Source organism: Ursus maritimus, unplaced genomic scaffold (assembly GCF_017311325.1).
Source record: "Ursus maritimus isolate PB19 unplaced genomic scaffold, ASM1731132v1 scaffold_32, whole genome shotgun sequence".
Taxonomy (NCBI): domain Eukaryota; kingdom Metazoa; phylum Chordata; class Mammalia; order Carnivora; family Ursidae; genus Ursus; species Ursus maritimus.
The window spans coordinates 13709487-13728919 of NW_024425786.1; the positions used below are offsets into that span (position 1 = coordinate 13709487).

General features: G+C 48.3%; 1 protein-coding gene across 1 annotated transcript in view; it reads right to left on the reverse strand.

Annotated features, from left to right (window-relative positions):
• Positions 1 to 19433, reverse strand: part of UBR4 (ubiquitin protein ligase E3 component n-recognin 4) — a 126667-nt gene that overhangs the window by 67331 nt on the left and 39903 nt on the right. Inside the window, exons 30-52 of the mRNA XM_008694667.2 lie at positions 18594 to 18695; positions 18192 to 18292; positions 17751 to 17949; positions 17166 to 17354; positions 16689 to 16752; positions 14976 to 15167; positions 14094 to 14164; positions 13855 to 14002; positions 13195 to 13422; positions 12385 to 12555; positions 11163 to 11345; positions 10124 to 10282; positions 9639 to 9791; positions 8972 to 9199; positions 8524 to 8681; positions 7373 to 7544; positions 6913 to 7114; positions 5708 to 5871; positions 5084 to 5300; positions 4058 to 4274; positions 2053 to 2116; positions 1477 to 1611; positions 348 to 522 (exon numbers count right to left, since the gene is read on the reverse strand). Of these exons, the coding sequence (XP_008692889.2) occupies positions 348 to 522; positions 1477 to 1611; positions 2053 to 2116; positions 4058 to 4274; positions 5084 to 5300; positions 5708 to 5871; positions 6913 to 7114; positions 7373 to 7544; positions 8524 to 8681; positions 8972 to 9199; positions 9639 to 9791; positions 10124 to 10282; positions 11163 to 11345; positions 12385 to 12555; positions 13195 to 13422; positions 13855 to 14002; positions 14094 to 14164; positions 14976 to 15167; positions 16689 to 16752; positions 17166 to 17354; positions 17751 to 17949; positions 18192 to 18292; positions 18594 to 18695 (3692 nt within the window). The remainder of the gene's footprint in view (positions 1 to 347; positions 523 to 1476; positions 1612 to 2052; positions 2117 to 4057; positions 4275 to 5083; positions 5301 to 5707; positions 5872 to 6912; positions 7115 to 7372; positions 7545 to 8523; positions 8682 to 8971; positions 9200 to 9638; positions 9792 to 10123; positions 10283 to 11162; positions 11346 to 12384; positions 12556 to 13194; positions 13423 to 13854; positions 14003 to 14093; positions 14165 to 14975; positions 15168 to 16688; positions 16753 to 17165; positions 17355 to 17750; positions 17950 to 18191; positions 18293 to 18593; positions 18696 to 19433) is intronic.

A 19433-nucleotide genomic window follows, 5' to 3' on the forward strand; every position in this document is an offset into this window, starting at 1 on the left:
TAGCACGAAAGCAAGATTTGACCCTATTACTTTAAAGCAACCGGGGCCCAAGCTTATTAGCTTTGCCCTGAAGATCCTAAAGAGGTAATTATTTCAGAGACAGATTATATCTGACATTCAGAACACTAAACAAACTCAACATTTTCCAAGGCGTAAGCACTGGAAAGAGTATTTGCTTAAATGGTACAATCTAAACGTCAAAAGCCCTACAAGGTACAAAGACAAGAGTAAATCCCGTCTCAGAGCATGCAGTCAGGCGGAGGCCAGAGACAAGAAGAAGAGGGTGAGAGGGTACAGAAGATGTACCAAGCAGATTTCAGGACCACGACCACATAGGCCAAGTTCACCTGTTTCCATCGGGGGCAGCTTGGACTCCGTAAAGTGGACAAGGTTGTTAGGGCGCATGATGGCAATGGAGCGAGCTGTGATCACCAGCCTCTGGAAGACCTCAGGGTCCAAATCCTTGCCTTCTTTGCTGGATGTGTTGAGACACTGCACAGCTTTGCTCAGCAAGGCCTGATCCTATAACAAAAGGATCACAGAGGATGAAAACCAAAAGCAAGGGCTGGGTAGGGTACTAAAGCAAAGAGGAGAGGACAGCTGGCAGGTAGGTCATCAGGATGGCTACCTCCTCTTAGGTGAACAGGTTAATTACCGCCAACTACCTGGAACAAGTCTTCAAAGCAGTCCAGTACAGGTAAACTTCTTAAATCATGAAATATCAAAGGCACAAAATTCAAAAGTCATTAAGTATCGAAGCACAATAGGAAAATTTGGAACCGCTGGATTCTCTAGAAGTGCAACATCCCAGACGACTTTGCTCCAGCAGAAGAGCCCAAAGAGTCTGTTTCTAAACCTGCCATTCCTCGAGAGGTTCAGCAGGTTAGACTTACATTTCTCAAGCCTCCGGGCCGGAGGCACAAAAGCTAACCGAGGCATCTGGGCTGCTGGCTTCTTCCTAGTGGAACTGAACAGCCACCTTTCCCATCTACAGCAACTGGCGTAACTTATTACCTTCGACCGCCACACTCAGTTATAGGTGAGACCCCACCCCCCACCCCTTGTGCCCCTTTCCCTGGCCCGAGAGTCCCTCCTCAGAATCTCTCCAACAACCATTTGGCAATTTCCTCACAAGCGAGTACACCGAAGCGAGGGTTGTGCCAAGCTGGAGGAGGGATCTCAGTGATTCCCCTGCCCTCACTGTTTTCCAGAGAAGCCACACAGTCTCTCTTAGATCCTGCTGAGCCTACTAGTGACAAAAAAGTCAATGCAAACCAGGGGCCCATTAGTCGGCTTGCCCCCCGTTTTGAGGGGGAGTTGTTCATTTCTCAGGAGAGACTTTAGACAGTGTGGGTCTCATCTCAGTGACTTCACTGTGTCCTCCTCGCTTTCCGTACGAAAAGCCAACTGGCCTGATGCCCTGTCAGTACCAAAAGTTGCACTTCTACAGAATGCATCCAGGGAGGGAACGATTACCTTATGGCTGTGATAGGCCGAGCGGCTGGTGTGCAAGCTGGCCAGAAGGCTCTTGGATTGCTGCTGAACGCTGGCAGGTGCTGGCAGGGACAGCAGCAGAGTGGCCAGCTCCTGAGCTGCGTTCTTGTTTCTCTCCTGATGCGGAAGACAGCAGGGTTATCGCTGACCCCACCAAACCCACGCAGAACCAACTGCGTACACTCTGCCCTTCCCCCTTGCTCTTTTCTAGACCACCAGGGCTAGGTTATGCAATGTGGACTGCTAAGAACAAAATGAAGAGTTTCAGATATTACAATCCTCCCACAATACAAGAGAGCAGGAATCAAGTCCAAGCCCACGACTCCTGGAAACACTGTTCTTTCTGCCAGCACTCATCCTAGCCTATGAAACACTCTCACAATGGATCCCCCAAAAGTAGGACAGAAGGCCTTAAGCTAGAGACTTCTCTGGAGCTTTTTTGCAAATCAAGATTATGCTATAAATATTCTTTAGTTGCAAGGCCTCAGGCCTCTGACAACTCCACTGACTTCCTGCCTCTTCAGAAAGCTCCCAAGCACTTTAAAAAAAGTCACTTGCCTTCTCGATGATTGGGCCAACAGCAAAGCAGCTTTCCAGGGCTTCTAAAGAACTCACAACCAGCCTAGGGAGACAGAAAAGCTGGCTTGAGTACAACTACCACCCTTCTCTCTGGTTGTGCTTTAGCCTGTGCGAACTATAGTCAGGGGGACCTTGGGGACAGCTAATGAATGCCAAATACAAAATCAAAGCACAATAAGACCTGCCACAGGCACCATGCATATCGTTTCCCTGTGTCACAGGCCAGAAGAAACCTGGCTCCCGCTTGGAGATCAACCTGAGGCCATGTTCATAATCCGTAACTGAAAGACGGGGCTTTTCTTCCTCAAAGCGGATAAGTGTACTTCCTTCTGCTGCCTGTGGCAGGGATCACTGAGAGGGGCTTAAGAGTCTTGATGCAATGGGACCCGAGCTCAGGTGCCCACAGATCAGGAGGCAAAAGGATACACAAAGGGAAAGGTTAAAGCCATCTTCTTATAGTGGGAAGAACGCTGTATACACATATTTTACTTACATCTCCAAGAAAATGCACAAAGGCACTTCCTGTGAGTCCCTAAGTATGAGGAGAGAACAAACTGTGTTTTCAGGAGCATGCCAATTGCCAACATTCACAGGATACAACAAAGCACCTTTAGAAAACCGAGCCACTTTCTCGTGGGAAAGGAACCGGAAACCCAGCTGTTGAAGGGCACCTAGCAACATGCTCCCCAGGGCTCACTCCTGTGAGTTTACTGTGGCATGGTAAAAAGACCAACATCCTGATGCCGAGGCTCCAGGCACAAAGGGAAAGGTATGGAGAAGGTAGCTGGAGAGAAAATGGTCAAGGGGCAGCAGAAGGCAACAAAGAGTGAGGGAAGAGGGGCCTGAGAGGTAAAATGAAGTTGGACGGAACAAGCTCTCCGCTGGCTACTCTCCCGTCATCCCACTGCCCACACCCGCCCCCGTCTCACCCACTGTGGACAGGAAACGGAGAGGGACAGGGTACAGAAAGAGTAGAGAGCTAGGAGGTTCTGGAGCGGCCAGCACCAAGTGTGCACGTACAACCGTCCACATATTCCACTCTTACACAGGATAGCTCTGCAGCCATGCAAGGACCAGAACAGAAAGAAGCAGGAGGACTCTTCCACAGAAGCAGAATCAACGCGAAGCCACACCATTGGTTACACTGCTCTCTGACACACACTCACCCGTGCAGAGAAAAGAAAGAGGGCATACTAACCGGTCCAGCTTGGTTAGGGACTCAGTTTCAGAACTTGGGGAAGAAGCAAAGGAAAAAAAAAAAGGAAAAAAATGTGAAGCTCAGAGAAACCTGGAAATACATCCTAAGCAAACAATATAAGAATAGGGGAGGGGGAAAAAAAAGAAACAGAGAGAGAGAGAGAGAGAAGGGAGGGGGCAGGCTGCTGGTGGGAGGCAGTGATTTCAAGCCAGGCTATTCTTCCGACTGACGATGTAAGAAACTCTGTCTTACATCATGAGTCGCCTCATCTACCGCGGCAAACCAGCAGCCGCCTAGCACAAAGAAGCCAAGCGCAATGCTTCAGACGGCCACTGGGGGGAGCCTGGGAGGCTCTGAACTCTGCCGCACGTGCAGCAGCCAGCCTCTGGCCCGCAGCACCACTACCACCTAAGTGGCCGCTGCAGAGAAAGAGATGATGACATCAGAATGAATGGGAAGATTCTCCCCTCTGATCTCAGCAAGACTGGACCCAAATCTCTAACGCTGGCTTAAGCATCTACTTCACAGCCTCCGGCTCCTCCAAAGGGCTCCTGAGCATTAAGAGAAGGCACAGAAGCCCCCAGGCAGACCGGAATCCCATGGCTCTGAGCACGCTGCCAGGCTCCATCTGCGCACTAAGGAGACACAGGGTGTCGGGCAGCTGGGGGACAACCTGAAACTCACAGGGTACACTTGGGGCAGTTCTGAGAGGCTCTCTCAGACAGGTTGTGCCAGGAGAGGGGGAAAATGGCAAGGACGGGAGCCGAACCCCGCCGGTGCTGGTACCTCTCCAGGACAGTTCCACTGGTGGTGGCAGGGGCCGCAGAGTCGCTGTCTCCAGTGCCATTGCTCTGGTTCAGGTTGGAAGGGCAAATGTTGCTGACAGAGGCAGAAGGGAACTCTTCCGGGGGCTCGTCAGGCCAGCCAAACTGCTCCTTCGTCTTGCCGTAAATTTTTACAGCATCGATCATGGTGACGCCAGCTGGATCCACGGAGGCCCCAACTGCAACAAGTGCGAAAAGCATCTAGGAAGCACGTTCTCTACAGGGCGAATGTGACCACCTCCAAACCGAAGACCGGACTAATAAGGGTAAAGGAGCAAATGCCACTGATTTTCGTCATGAAGGAACTTTGTCTCCTGAGACTCAAACAGCACTTGAACCCTGAGGAGACACTGACTGCATGTGAAGCAGTCCCACTGACCAAATGCCTAGGAAACCCAGCTCTCAGAAGAGCCCTAGAGCACCACGGCAGGACTCCTCTGGTGCTATCGGGGTACCGCATCCCCCAGCCTCCACCCCCCCAGGGAGCTCTAAGCACCCCCTTTGTTCAAAACACAGATCACTGTTCATCCTAACAGCAGCTATTTCTAGGAACAAGAGCATCAGACAGGCGGCCAGTAAATGGTAGAGAAAGACGCCAGGCTCGTGAAAGGCTCAGGAAGTTGTCCTCTGAGGGTCTGAAGTATTCGACGGCAAGGCCAGGCGCTGCTACACATCCCTCTCTCGGCAGCGTGTGGCTGAGGCCCTCATCTGTGCTTCACGCGCTAAGCTTGCCTCCTCTCTGCCCACCCACGTAGGCAGCCATGCCAGCAAGGCTGAGCCAGCCCCACAGAAGCGGACGCGGAGGCAGGGTGTGCCCTGTCTTCAACCCTCCCATGCTTCAGCACAGCCCTCTCCTGCCCATGCCCATCTCCAATGAAGCTCAGAGGTTCAAGATGGCAGAGACCACTGAGCAGCAGAGGGTTCTCAGAATACGGGAGAGCCACAGAGAAATGCAAAGGGCAGGCCATGCTAGGGGCTGGTGACTCACTGAAGAGGTTCAGTTTCTTGTCCGCCTGCAGGGCTTCCTCTCTGGTGAAGGGGAAGTCAAACCAGCGGGAGCGACTCAAGTTAAGTTGCATGGTCCTGCCGAAAATCTCAATGTATGACGGGGCCCGTTCAATGGCCTGCGTCCCGATCTGGATCCGCATGCCTGTCATCACCATAGTGCTGTTGTTGTTGCTGATCTCGATGGTGAAGCCACCAGGCTAGAGGGAGGCAAAGCGCAAGTCAGACAACGAACACAAATTCTTCAGGGCAAACTTGTAACCCTTCGTCTGCTGGCGCCCAAGTGTGTGACCCCAGATAAGGCCTTTACCCTCCTAACTCCTTGGTAATGGTTTGCTTATTACTTCCAAGGACAGGAAAAGAGAGGCAGGGAGTGGGACAGTCTCCAATTCCAAGCTACTTTCCCCCCATCGCTAACCACCTCCTGCTGCTAACATTGGAACAGGAACCCTTCTGTGTGGAAGCTGAGAATAGCCATTTATTCCAGGGACCACTTAACTAGAATCCAAGGCTTAAAACAATAAGTATATATTTCAAGCTTGCATTCTAAGAGGAGTTTAGGAGTCCTTCTACGCAGGCACGGTACCCAGCCCAGCACAGTCCTCACCTTAGTATTGGCCACGTACATGCCAGTGGAGTTCAGCCGGTGCTTTATCTGCTGCGCGTTGTAGACCTGCAGGAGATCGTTACCGCCAAACTCCACATCCGTCAGCTGCTGGTTGTGTTCAAAGAAGTCGATGGGGAAGGTCACCTGGCTAGACGTGCGGGTTGCTGTGGAGAACAGGACCAGGGGACACAGAGCATCAGTAAGCGTGTCACTCCCACCTCTGCACCCATTCCATGGGGAAAGCCCCTCCCAGACTGATCCCGCACTCCGCCGCTCTAACCTCTTCCAGACAATCAGGATGTGAACATTTGTGTGATGCCTGCATGTGGCCCGTGGTCCAACAGTCAGCATTCCTAACCACACCTCGACCCAGCGGGACGAAGAACTCAGGTGTGGTACTGAGTACACTTAGTAACAACAGGTTCCCTCATGGCTGATTTATTTAAAGTAAACACCAGAGGGCCACCTGGGTGGCTTAAGTGTCTGCCTTTGGCTGAAGTCCTGGGATCGGCCCACGTCGGGCTCCCTGTTCAGCGGGGAGTCTGCTCTTCCCTCTCCTGCTCGTGCTCTCTCCCTCTCTCAAATAAATAAAATCTTTTAAATAAGTAAATAAAGCAAACAACAGAAACTATTTCTTTACAGGAGAATGAGCTGCATTGTTATGTCAAACATGGACTCTAAAACAAATCTCAGTCATGGGATGACCCCTGGAAAGGTCTCTGCTTAGCCAGAGCCACTCATTCCTGCATTTAAGCCTCCACACCCTGAAGAGTCCCAGGAGCAAGACTCCCAGCTCAGAGAGCCACAGTGGCTTCTTCACTACTCAGTGGGAAACTGACCAGTGGAGCAATCTATCCTCCGCTGGCTCCATCTTACACTTCACGTCAGGCAAGCCGTGTTCCCCAAACCCAGAGAAAAATCTCCCAACGTGAGATCATTCTTTCCTGGGCACCTAAGAACTGCTGACCTAAAGTGGAGAGCCAATGAGTGCTTGCCATTTGTATGACAGGTCTCTAAAGGCCACAAGAACACTGCTGGCCTCAGGAAATGTGACACCTCTACCTTTACGGAACAGGCAAGTGGGAGAGTCACCATTTCTTCACAGACACTTATCACCATCTGTTCCGAATCTCGTCTAGTTCCGAATCTCGTCTAGAAGACTCTCACTCCCATTCCCCCACCAGTCTTTTGAGGAAGGGCCTTACTGATGGTAGCCGTCTTGCGCTTCCGAACAGGCTTCATTATGCTGATGACACTGCTGGGCTGCAGGGACGGCTGGAGCCAGTAGGAGGTGTTCTCCACGTTGGCCATGTAAATGCGCAGGCTGCCATCCTCACACAGCAGGATCATTGTGGTCCGCTGCTGCTCATTGCAGGCCGTATGCCGAATGGCAACCATGTCCTGGATCTGGCAGGAGACAAAGGAGGGTGTTACTTCTCACAACTAGAGATCAGAAACCAACATAAAGAGGCAGAGAAGCAACCAGTTCCACAGTCAGGAGGTGGAGAAGAGCGACAGGGAAAAGGCATCTAGGAGAGAACAGGTGAAGATTCTTTGATAAACCTCTTCTACTGAAAGAGGCGGGGAAGGGACGCCATATACAAATACAGAAATATAAAATTAGGCCAGGTTCACAGCCAAGCGATGGGAGCATCTGGCACTGACCTTTGCTTTCGCAGGCAGGGTCTTAATCTCTTGGATAAGGAAAGTGTCTGGTTTCACCATCACTACCAGAGGCACACCTGTAGTTTGCTGGACACAACACACCAAGCCTGGGTGGTTCATCACCTCAGACCACTGGCAAAGGGCAGGAGACGTTTTACTGCCACCATTGGAACTGCAGACAACAAAAATGGCCACAGTCAGGGTGTCAATCACCACCTAGTCGTCCTTTTCTTGACTTAAAGGCCAAAACGACCAAACACCTGACTCCCAGAGAGACGTATGTGCCCAGGGACTTGAATTACCCACAAGTCTCAGCTTTATTCTGAGCCACGCGTATACTCTCACATTCCCACACTGTGCCCCTGGCAGAAGTCCTGGTTCAGGAATCTCCTCTGCGAGCTCCCGCTGTCTGAGGGAAGAGGTGGCCTAACGTGCCGAGAGGTCGTCCACTGCACGGAGCTGCCTAAGGCTCACGATCCCTGGTCCTATCAAGCATCTCCAAGCACATCAAGTTCCGTGTGAATGGTACCCCATTTGATTTCACCTCCAACCAGGTAACGTTTCACAACACAGAGGCCAGAGAAACAGCGCCTACAGCACTTTTATGGCTCTTCAATGGCAGACAGAAAAGACAGGAAGGAAGCCTAAGCCTCTTCTCCCTAGCTCCCTAAACAAACACTCACCTCACGCACACCTCTACTATCCAGACACCCAATGCCAGTCTCTACCGCCCCCCACACTGCCCTCCCGACCATGTCCCCACTGCTGACACCACGTTCTGTGTTCTGATCAACTACCCCAGCGGGAAACTGAAAGGGCATTTCGGCCACATGAGTGTCCAGGAGCAACTTAGGTTGCCTTCTCAAACCCAGTTATCGCACTAAAGTCAGGTGTGCTGCCTTGACTAGAGCTTCCTCCTTCTGGGGAACAGTGGTCCCGAGACCTCTTAAGGTTAGGGTCTGCACGGTGGAGGACAAACCATGCAGACAGCCAACCTGCCAACACTGGGTGCCTCCTGCCTGTAAAAGGGAGAGGCCCGCTGGAGCAAAGTTAGTTTCACCAGATTCCTAACAGACGCCTGTACTGGGCCAGGGGAGTCTCCTGCTGAACTCGGGCACCGCAGAAGCTCAACGTGAAGTGCTTCTTCCCACCTTTTGATGTTGATGGAGAAGAGCTGCAACACTTCCAGAGTTGTCCTGCTCACTGTGGCTGCAAACGATTTCCCCTGACAATAGCTGAAGAACAACATCTGCAGCACATGGGAGTAGTAGACGGACACACCGCCCCCGGCCACCTGGCTGTTACTGTCCTGCCGGGGCAAAAGACACAACGCTTGCATTAATCTCGAGTATTGCCTTCGGGACCAGCATCCAGTTTCGCAGGTTATTAGTTTTAAATCATGACTGTGGGTTCTCAAAATCTAAGTCGTGTGGGTAAATCTTAGAGATACCATGAAGAGTCAAGGAACTTGACAGTGAATCAGTTTGGTCCTAAAGGACAAGAGTTTCTGCTAATAGGGGAAAAGTCAGAGACCGAAGAAAAAAGAAAAACAATGGAGGAGATACTGGAAGAGGAGGAGAAATCAACATCTGCCCGAACCTTCAGGTCCTCGTGGTTGATTTCCAGCACATTAGTGACGTAGAAGGGTCCCTGCTGGGCACTGCTGGCCTCTTCCATGAGCTGGGTATAGATGTAACCAGCTGAAGACATTATAACAATGATGTTCTTTCCCTCCTCGTTGAAGAGGAAGGTAACATCTCTTATCTTCGAGCTTGGCAGGAGAAAGTAGAAGGTCGGGCTCAAGGCATCAACAGACAGGTCATAAATCTGCAGGACAGAAGAAAAGGAGATGTAGTTCAGTCCCACCCCCAAATCATCCTGGCGAATCCAAAGACCTGCCAATGGTGAGTAATAGGTATCCATTCTCCCTCCAACAAGCATCTGCAAGTATCAGGCACAGAGCGCACAAAGATGAGTATCTTTTCACTCTCCCTCAAGGAATGACCATGGGAGAGAGACACAACTACATATTCTGTGACAAGTACAGGAAGACCCGTGCGCTTGAAAAAGCAAGGGGAAAACGAGAAACAATGTCATATTGCCTACACACAGAAAGCTCTAGCTCGGCACCATTAACAAAAGGCGACAAAATGAGGATTGCTTATTTTTAATTTCTGGGAGAAGCTGGCACATAATGGAGATCAGAGATTCTGGATTTAAAAACAAAACATTCTAAGGCCACATCATCCAAGAGCAGTAACTGTACCTTGACAAAGTCCGCAGTGACAATCGCTAATTCGGTCTGTGAACCAGGTAACCACACCGCTTTGATGATGAAGTTGCCCGTTGCCAACTGTGGGTGCAGCACCAAGTGGTCCGAAACAGAGCCTGAGCTACTGAAGGTCAACACATGGCAGTCCTGGACAGGGTTTAAGAACAGACTGGTTAAAAGATGGCGGGAAGCAGATTAACTCATTTCGGCTCTCTCAAGCCTTCCCTGACATTCCCTGCCTTCGGGTAGTATGCACACTGTCTGGTAATATACTCACGTTCCAAGAACATACAAAAATCATTTCCAATACAAGAAAGATCTGCAAGAGGTGGGAGAAATTCAGAGAGAGATTTCTTTTATATTCCAAAGGCCTTTAGGTTTTAACCTTAACAATGAGTAAGAGAAAGAGGCGCTGAGAACAGGGGAGAAAAGAGCAGGATCCGCAGCACGAAGTAACCAAACCTGGATCAGATTATTACCTTCAGCCCACACACAGCCAGGTAGTCCTCTTTGCAGGGATTCCCAGTGAGGCTCAACACAGTAAAGGGGACAGGGGCAGAAGCCAGGCGGGTCAGCGTCAACTTCCTTTTGCTGGAATCTGCTTGCTTTAAGAGTGCAGAGAGCTGCAGAACGGTGATCTGCAACGGGACAGTCGCCAATTTATTCTTGTCCCCGTCCTCGCAGAGGACACAGAGCCGACAAAAGCTCCTTCAACGGGGTACTAGTCCACAGTTAAGACTCTCAGGAAAACCCTCTCTTTCTCCCGCTGGAGAGAGATGGAAAGCCTTTCATCTCCTCCTTCCAGTGACGACAAAAGAGAGAAATAATGAAACCAGCTGCTCTTTATATACAGTTCAAGGAAATAACTGCCCACTCCCTATGTACTATCGTCCTTTCTAGCTTTCTCTACAAGCTTTTGTTTTGTTTTGAAGTATTTTACAGGAATCTTACAGACTTAGCAGATTTCTAGCTTGTTTTTTCACTTAAGATAAAATTAAAACAACCTCACTAGTGATAAGCCAGAATAAAGAAAAATGTTGAGATACCTGCCACTCTTCCAACTCTTACTGGTTCTCTAAAATGACATAAGCTTCCCTGTGTCCACAGCGGGCCAGGAGGGCAGGAAAGAACTAAATAAGGAACACTATGTCTTCCTATGAAGACTGTTATCTCTTGGCTTATGCCCTCCCTCCAGCATAACCAAACCACGCCAAGTCTGGGAGCCATGATGTCCTAGGTAATCGCTAGTCATCACCTTTCTCTGAGGGCTTGAAGGATAGGTTTTGAGTAAGAAACTACTCATCAGAAATAGCAACTGTGTTCTAGTCACATTGCTTCTAAGTCTAATCAACAAACCCAGGGTTGGAGTAGAAAAGCTCGTTGAGCTCTGTCCCATAAAGCATTCTTGGAACCCAAAAGACTTTTTCTCAGAGGGCCAATCTGAGCATAGCCACCTGTTTTGTTTAGCACTTAAGACAAACACGACCTAAAATGAGTAGGAAAGAACTGGAAACCCACCTTCCCTTTTTCATGGCTGACAGCCAAATGTTGGCGGCGCCCATGCGGGGAGGAGAGCACACACATAGCCACCCGCCGGAGCACATGGGCGCTGATTAGCTGTCGAATAGTCTGGCCCTGGTCGCCACTGTAATTCATCCGAACATTCTCAAAGGCGCCTTCCTGGGAGCCTAAGGTGGGAACCTGGCAAAGAAGGAAGCAAAGAATAGGCAGCAATAAGCCAAAGAGATCAAGTGGATTCATCCACTATTCATACGACCAAGACACTGCACAATGCAGTCACTCAAAAGCAACAAATTCCAGTCTCTAATCCATGGACAGTTACATAAGCCTCTCAAAGTTCTTCTGTCAATCCGATAAGAACACCATAGTGAATGTTTCACAAAGCTAAATTTAATTAATACAAAGTACTGGCTTCTTGAAATGTTAAAACGCCCTTTTTTTAAGTCAAATGATGGTGATAACAGATGGAATGTTTTTCATTGATCTGACCTGGCAAAACTGAGTTGGCAACTTTATGGATCGCCAACACCACCCCCATACTTACTCGTTTCGTCTTTAATAGCTCGAAGTCTAAAAGCCACTACTGTAAAACTATGACTCATTTTTACTAAAATACCAGAATATCTGTGTGTATGTACGTGTGTGTATTTCCAAGGGAATATTTTTCCCTTAAAAACAGACTCCTTGTGAGTCTAGTCCTACACCTCGCTCACTTGTACGCTTCCCTTTCAGAAGCACAGACACTTTACGCTGGTTCCCACTATTTCACGCTGTTGCTGAACAGGACAGGCAGAACACACCAGAACTCCCTTTTCGGGGCTGAGCAGGTTTTAAAGTGGAAATGACTTACAACTTCTAAGCTATTTCTTATGAAGAACTAAAAAGAGTTGCCTGAAGGGCTATAAGCAGAGACGGCAAACATGATTTCTGCAAGCCACTGGAACCTGAGATCTTCTACTTTATATACAGAAGAAACATCTAACTAGTGTAATTGCCCCCAGATGTTGTGCCTCACATCTTGGGAGTTCGTATGTTCTCCTGGACTGAAAAGGAGACTTACTGAGTTGGCCCAAATGACCTTTTTGTCTTCTTTTGAAGACACACCTCGCACGTGGATCTCCATGCCGCCTAGCTAGGGACTGGCTAGCCTAAGGAGACTCCTCAGAGCATCCAGCACACCTTGGCAGCTCAGTCAGTGTGCTGCTCCTGCCACACTCACCATCAGCTGGTCTGTCATCTCAACCACCTTGTCCACTGTATGCAGCTCCCGGAGGGCTTGCTGAGCCCGGCTGCTGCTCCCCACAGCTGAAGCCTGCTGAAAGTTGGTCTGAATGGCATCCATGAGGAAATTGAGCATGTCTAACACGAGAGGAGCGAAGGAGAAATTGGCCTGAGAAAAATCCAAATACACAAGTGAAAAAAAAAAGACAAAAATAATGGGTCATACTCATCATAATCAATCTTGCCAAGAACTACCTTCACAATCTAGAATCCAGGCTCTGCACTTCCCATTTGATATTCTAGCCATAACTCTTCCTCTCAATAATACTGGATTCGTGCTACAAACTCTAGAGCAATCTTTCTAAACCAGGAGTCCCATGGAGACACCCTAATGCTAGAACACATCCATCACACAGGATTAGCTGAATTCTCTCCTGTGCATCTAGAATTGTTCTAATTACGTGCCATCCTTGAGAAAACAATCATGTAAATCACTTTCTCCATTCTGTGCTTCAGATGAGGATCCCTGGCCAAGAACAGTGTTCTAGAGTATTACGCAACTAAAATACACCCTCCCGCAAACGCCCACCGTGCTCCTCAGTCCCAAATCCCTCCCTGTGAGGCAGGGCTGACGACACATCCTATTCAGATGTATCCCGTGAAAATGAGTAAACTCAGAGAAAGGCGAAAGCAACCCTCAGCCCCACCAGGCGTGTTGCGAGGAGAGCCCCGTGCATGGCTTGCTCGGGAACCAATCGGTCCGGCTCCGCACTCCACCCAGCGTCCCGGGCACCACCGGAACCCCCACCTGGTTCTGCAGCTCCTCTCGGCAGCCCTCCACTGTGCGGCACAGGCTGCTCTTCTTGGGCTTCTCTTCATCAGCAACCTTTCCATCGCTGATGGTGACTTTGGCCTTGTCCGCTGGAGAGGTGCTGGTGTGGCGCACCAGACTCTCGGAAACCCTGGGTTCACTCTGAAAGGCTGACTCCTTCATGGTGGAGCTCATGCCACTGCTGGGAGTTCGCTTCACGAGCGCCTAGGGACAGAAAATGTCAGAAGCCCAAAGCTCGAACCACAAACACAGATGACACACTGCCTGCGATACTGGCAGGAAATCCCGACCTGAGGAGAAATTGACCAACCATTTAAATGATATCCAAACACTTGAATTCTGATATTCACAGCACCCACCTAATAGCTAATACTTCAGCACTCACAGCCACAGGTCTCAATTACAACATCTGAAACTGTGTTAGTTCTTAGAAAAACACTGCAAGATTTTTAAGGACCCTGAAAGTTCTAACATTTTAAGTGAAGTGCTCAGGCCATGATCGGTGACAGACCCAGAACTTACTCCTAGACCCGGGCCACCATGAAAGTGACATGACAATTTCCCAGTTTGGCTTCAGTATTCCCATGTCACAAACAAGTCACCCTTCCTAGCCCAGCAAATGTTCCAAACTCTCACCAAACAGCTGCCATCTTCCTTGGCTCCACAGTCACAGAAGAAGGACCCATATTTGGCATAGGAAATCTCATGATCCTTGTGGCACACCTTGGCACAAACTGTGCACACACCGACCCCATCTACCATTTTGCAGGTGTGACAGTGGTACCTACAAAGAACAAGAAGGAGTAAATGAGTCCAGCAGCGCCAACAGTTCAAGGCCCAACAAATCCTCACATGAAAGAACGAACTACTCTTACCAATGCTGATTCATGAATTCTTTCTGAGTGATTGTGAAAGTGCAGAGTTTATTGCAAAGAGAATCTTCATCCTTCAAAGATAATAGATCTTTTTAATCAGAAATATACCCTTCTACAAAGCACCCCCCAAAATATACCCTTCTACACAGGCACCCCCAAAAATATACCCTACAGAGAATAAACAGTCAATTCATTAAATAACCAGTAAAACTTACTCCTGGAAATAATCTGCAGGCTATAAACATGCTACAATTCCAGGTGAGGGCTTAAGGTTTTATGGTTAGAAAAAAAATAAATCTACGGGCGCCAGGGTGGCTCAGTCGGTTGAAAGTCTGACTCTTAGTTTTGGCTTAGGCCATGATCTCAGAGGCGTGGGGTCAAGTCCTACATCGGGCTCTGTGTTCAGCAGGGAGTCTGCCTGGAATTCTCTCTCTCTCTCTCTCTCTGCCCCTGCCCCTGCTCACATATGCTCGCCCTCCTTCTCCCTCTCTCAAATAAATAAATTTTTTAAATAAATAAATGAAAGAAATCTTATGCTTTCTCTGTAAGGGAGCTCACACCATCCCCATGATTCATCCCTAAGACTCCATTTAGGATACAAAAACTGAAGAATGGCAGAGTAAGTGACTCTGGATGGAGAAGTCATGTGTTTATTACAGTCCCTTCCCTAAGAGACCAGATCCCTACAGCTTGCTCTGAGGACCTGGAAAATCAGTCTGGTATTGGTCATGTAAGCTGGGAGAAAGCAGACAGGAGTGGGAGAATTTTGAAGCTCGCAGGAGCTAGAAAAGAGGGCCAAAGGCTTGTTAGCATGAGCTCTGAAAGTGCCAGTCGGCCGTTAATAACCTGGCATGGCTGCCTGGATGGTGACGTGGTACTTACTGAATCCTCCGCCTGGGAGTCTTCCTCTTCCACTGCCAACTCCTCCACCCAGTCTGAGTCCACCTCAATGGCCCGCTCCTCCCCATCCACCGAGAGGTGACTTGGGCCTTGACCATTACTCTGGCTCAGGGCATTGGTGACATCAGCCAAGTAAGACATGATGTGGCACGTACACTCCAGGACTATCACATGCTGGAAGAGAAGTCCACCGTCACAACACAGAAACTTCAGTTCTCTGTATTTGATTACTGGGTACTATGTTTTCTCAAGGTTTTCCCAATAAAGCTCAAGATCAGAGACAGGGTATAAAAGCAGACAAAAAACATGTTTTAATTATCTATTTCCTCAGCTCTGAGCACCGTGACCGCATATAGCCAGTGAATACACTGAACTGAATTAATGCGATTCATTCATTCTTAAGCATGAAGACAACCCTCTATAAGAGGTTGTTAAATGAGATAAAACTGAAGTCAGGAAAATAGAGTAAAACTGGAGGCAAAAACCATTCAAGAAAAGACAACTGGTACAGAGAACAGAATGGTGGTTGCCAGAGGCAGGAGTATGGGGTGCGTGGAGAATGGATGAAGGGGGTTCAAAAGATACAACCTTCCAGCTGTACAATAAGTCACAGGGATATAATGCACAGCACGGGGACTAGAGCTGGCTATAGGCTGTATCGCATATTTAAAAGTCACTAAAAGAGTAGATCTTAAAAGTCCTCAGTACAAGAAAAAAACATTTGGGAACTACACATGAAGACAGATGTTGACTAGCCTTAGTGGGGTGATCACTTCACAACCTACACAAACATCGAATCATTATGCTGTACACCCGAAAATAATATAGCATTACATGTCACAGATACCCCAATTTAATAAAAAGACTAGATTAAAAGTATGAATGGGCTCTCATTGACTTTTTTCCTACCAACAGCATTTTTTTTTTAACCATTAGTTAAAGACATTTACATTACTGGGTTTTAAATTAATGCAGTAAGGGAGGAACAGCTTCAGAAATCAAGCGAAAAGTTTTCCAGCAAACCACTGCCAGTAGCTCATGTTTGCCTAAAATCCCAGGAGCCTGGCATCAAGGCCTCAGATTTCTAAGTTCCTTCCCTCTGCACTCTGACAGTCCAGAGCTGAGAGGAGAAAGACTAGCAAGAAAAGAAGGAGACATGAATAGTGCAGTGCTGGGTCTCAGAGGCCAGTTACCTACTCTTAGCCACCAATGTCAGGTTCATGGGGGGGCAAGGATGGGGGAGAAGAATGCCCGGATGCAAGATTTCTGTCAGTTTAAAACCCTTCTTCGCAGCAGCGACCTGAACCTTCAGGTACGTTAAACAATTCTAGTAAGTAAACTAGAGCCAAGAAGGCAGTCAGTGACCCCATATACCACCTACTCAGAGCACACAGTTCCAATGCAGGAGCAAGAAACAATTTTCTACAGCATACCAATGTCTAAAAAATAGCAAAAATTCACTAGGTTTTAAGAAGGATTCAGCTGGATGTTTTGTTTACCCTGTTATTTCCCCCCATCACTCCTCATGACCCAGCAGAGGCCCGCAGGCATGTAGTTCAACTTACACACTCCCAGGGCTTTGAAACTGTAGGCAGGCTGGCCAGGGCCAGAAGCCAGTCAAAAGGAAGCCTTCTATATGACCACAAAGAAAAATCATCACTCCCCCTGACTGCTGTCACGCCGCACTTTGCTTACCTTTCCATGCATTACGTTGGCATTCAGTTTTTCAACCACATTCTTCTGTGATAGGTATTTCTTGCTGTCCCAAAGGAAAAAAAGGGGGGGGGGGAGGGAAACAAAAATCATCTAAGGAACCAAAGAAAAGGAACAAGTTTCATGAATCCTGCATCATTCTGTGACACTGGGAAGCAAAGGCATTCTTAGAAAACACAGAGGTGTGGGATGCTCTGCTCTTATCACTGACACTTGATATACTTTCCCTAAGACTTCTCCTAGGGATAATGAACAGGAAACCCTACTAAGAATGTGACAAAGACTGAGTCTCAAGTGAAGAGTTAGAGACTACTCCCTCAATCCCCAATAAAAAGGTAGAGACTCAAGCTCTTTTATGTGCCACGCTACAATGAAAACTCGCAATTCGTTATCTATCCCCCTTTTCTCTAAGAGCAACGCTGCACTTATAGATGGGCCCCTCCAATTTCATCATCTTACCATCTACTCAGCCAGTCTACAGCAGCATTGTGAAGCTGAAGATGGCCAGCACCTTGACCTGCACTGGCCAGGGTGGCCATCACAACCATGAGTTCGGGGAAACCAGTCCCATCACCATTGGCCAACATCTCTGTTGCCATGGGGATCAGGGTGCCCAGAAGCACAGCACACACACCTTCCCCAACTTGGCTGGTAAAAAAGAAACAGCAAATTAGCAAGTAAACACCAGGAATCTGTCTGTACTTCTAAATTTGTAAGAGTAAGGGACGTTGAAAATTAAACATTAAATACTTGACTCTCCCCCCGCCCCTTTCCTCCCCACTCCGTATAATGCACCCAGTTTTGGACTTCAGCTATTAGAGCACAAAACAGTCACCCATGTGACAACTGACAGGCCCAGTCACTGCAAAAGTTTCTCCACAGGAGAAATTAAGAAGCTCTACTACATTCCTTAAGTCTAGTGAGGGGAGCTCCAGAATCACTCCCAATGCTAAGGACCAATGCCTGAAGGAAAGAACGCAGCAAATGCCCCCAACATTCATCCGGGGCTCTTAGGGACACGTGACCCAAATGCATTTGTTCTACCTGTTTTCCCGAACAATGTACGTAGTCAACAGCTGCAACAGCTGCCGGTTCTCCTGAATCACATCCAGCTGGTCAGAGTCTTTGGGGGGCGACGCAGTCATGCGGGTGAGCCAGGCCTGGAGGCGCACGGGCTCCACACAAGCCAGCTGTGCCAGAGAGCCACAGAGATGCAGAAGGCTCGGGTTAGGGCTCTTCTCAGCTAGGGACAGACCGAGAGGCTGCGGTCAGTGAAGGAGGGGGAGGGACAGAAGGGAAGATGCTGACTAGGAGCCAGGAAAGGGGGAAGGAAAGGCTTTGAGCAAGTTTTCAACTTCCTTCCCAACTTCCTTGCAGGGATTGTCTGCACTTGTTACTCGGTAGTTATACTCGGGCAGAAGATATACACAGTATTAGCTGGACATCAAAGTTCCCATAAGAAGATTACTAAAAGCTGTCACTCACTCAGCTGGAAGAGTTTGGTGAAGAATTTCAGAACTCGGTTACAGAATTTAGCAGACAGGTTCTCATTGGCTGTTGCCATCATGATCTGCACGAGTTCTCCACTGGGAGGCAGAAGGGGGAAAAAAGGGAAAATCACATTAAACCTCACATAAAAAGGCATCCGCTTCTATTTCTTCTCAATGTCATCTCCCCTAGGGGAACTGATCACTCGTCAGTCAACGACACTAGGTGTTCACGAAGTCGACCCCTCATCAATAACCTGAAGGAGTCAGCAATTAATCTAAGTCCTCCCCATAGTACAAACACCTAAGCAGGCAGTAAGTGTTCCCTGAGAAAAAAACACCTAACGCTTTCAGGAGACATTCAAAACATGTTCACTGAGTAAAACAAAATACGGCTCACCTGTCAGAGAAAAATTCCTCCATAGCTTTACGAGCCTGGCTGCTTTCCAGTTGCTTTTCCAAATACTGGAGACATTCCTCCAAGATGGATTCATCCAGTCCACTGAGGATCAAAAAGAAAAATTAACTACCAGAAATAACGTCTTTTTCAATGTCTTCCTAATATTGATTTTTAAAAATCCTAAGTTATGACTGAACCCTAAGGGCAATATTCAATTTTTTTTTCAAAGCTTAGCATAAGGGGTGCCTAGGTGGCTCAATCGATTAAGCGCCTGCCTTCAGCTCAGGTCATGATCCCAGGGTCCTGGGATTGAGCCACGCATTGGGTTCCCTGCTCAGCGGGGAGCCTGCTTCTCCCTCTCCCTCTGCCTGCTGCTCCCCTTGCTTATGTTCTCTGTCAAATAAATTTTTTTTAATTTTTTTTTTTAAGATTTTATTTATTTGCCAGAGGGAACACAGCAGGGGGAGTGTGAGAGGAAGAAGAGGCTCCCAGCGGAGGAGCCTGATGTGGGGCTCGATCCCAGAATGCCAGGATCACGCCCTGAGCCAAAGGCAGACACTTAACGACTGCGCCGCCCAGGTGCCCCTAAAATTTTTTTTTTTTTTTTTTTTTTTAATTTCAAAGCTTAACATAAAGCTTGGCTACACAGGAGCTCAGTACATGTTTAATACATTAAACTGTAACAGAACAAAAATGTTCCTAAAATCTTAGATAAAGGATGTAGTCAAAGGCTAAGAGTTCAAAGAATCATTGCTGCTGTTTCGAAAGAAAGAAAGAAAGAAAGAAAGAAAGAAAGAAAGAAAGAAAGGGAGGGAGGGGAAGGGGAGGGAGGGAGGGGAA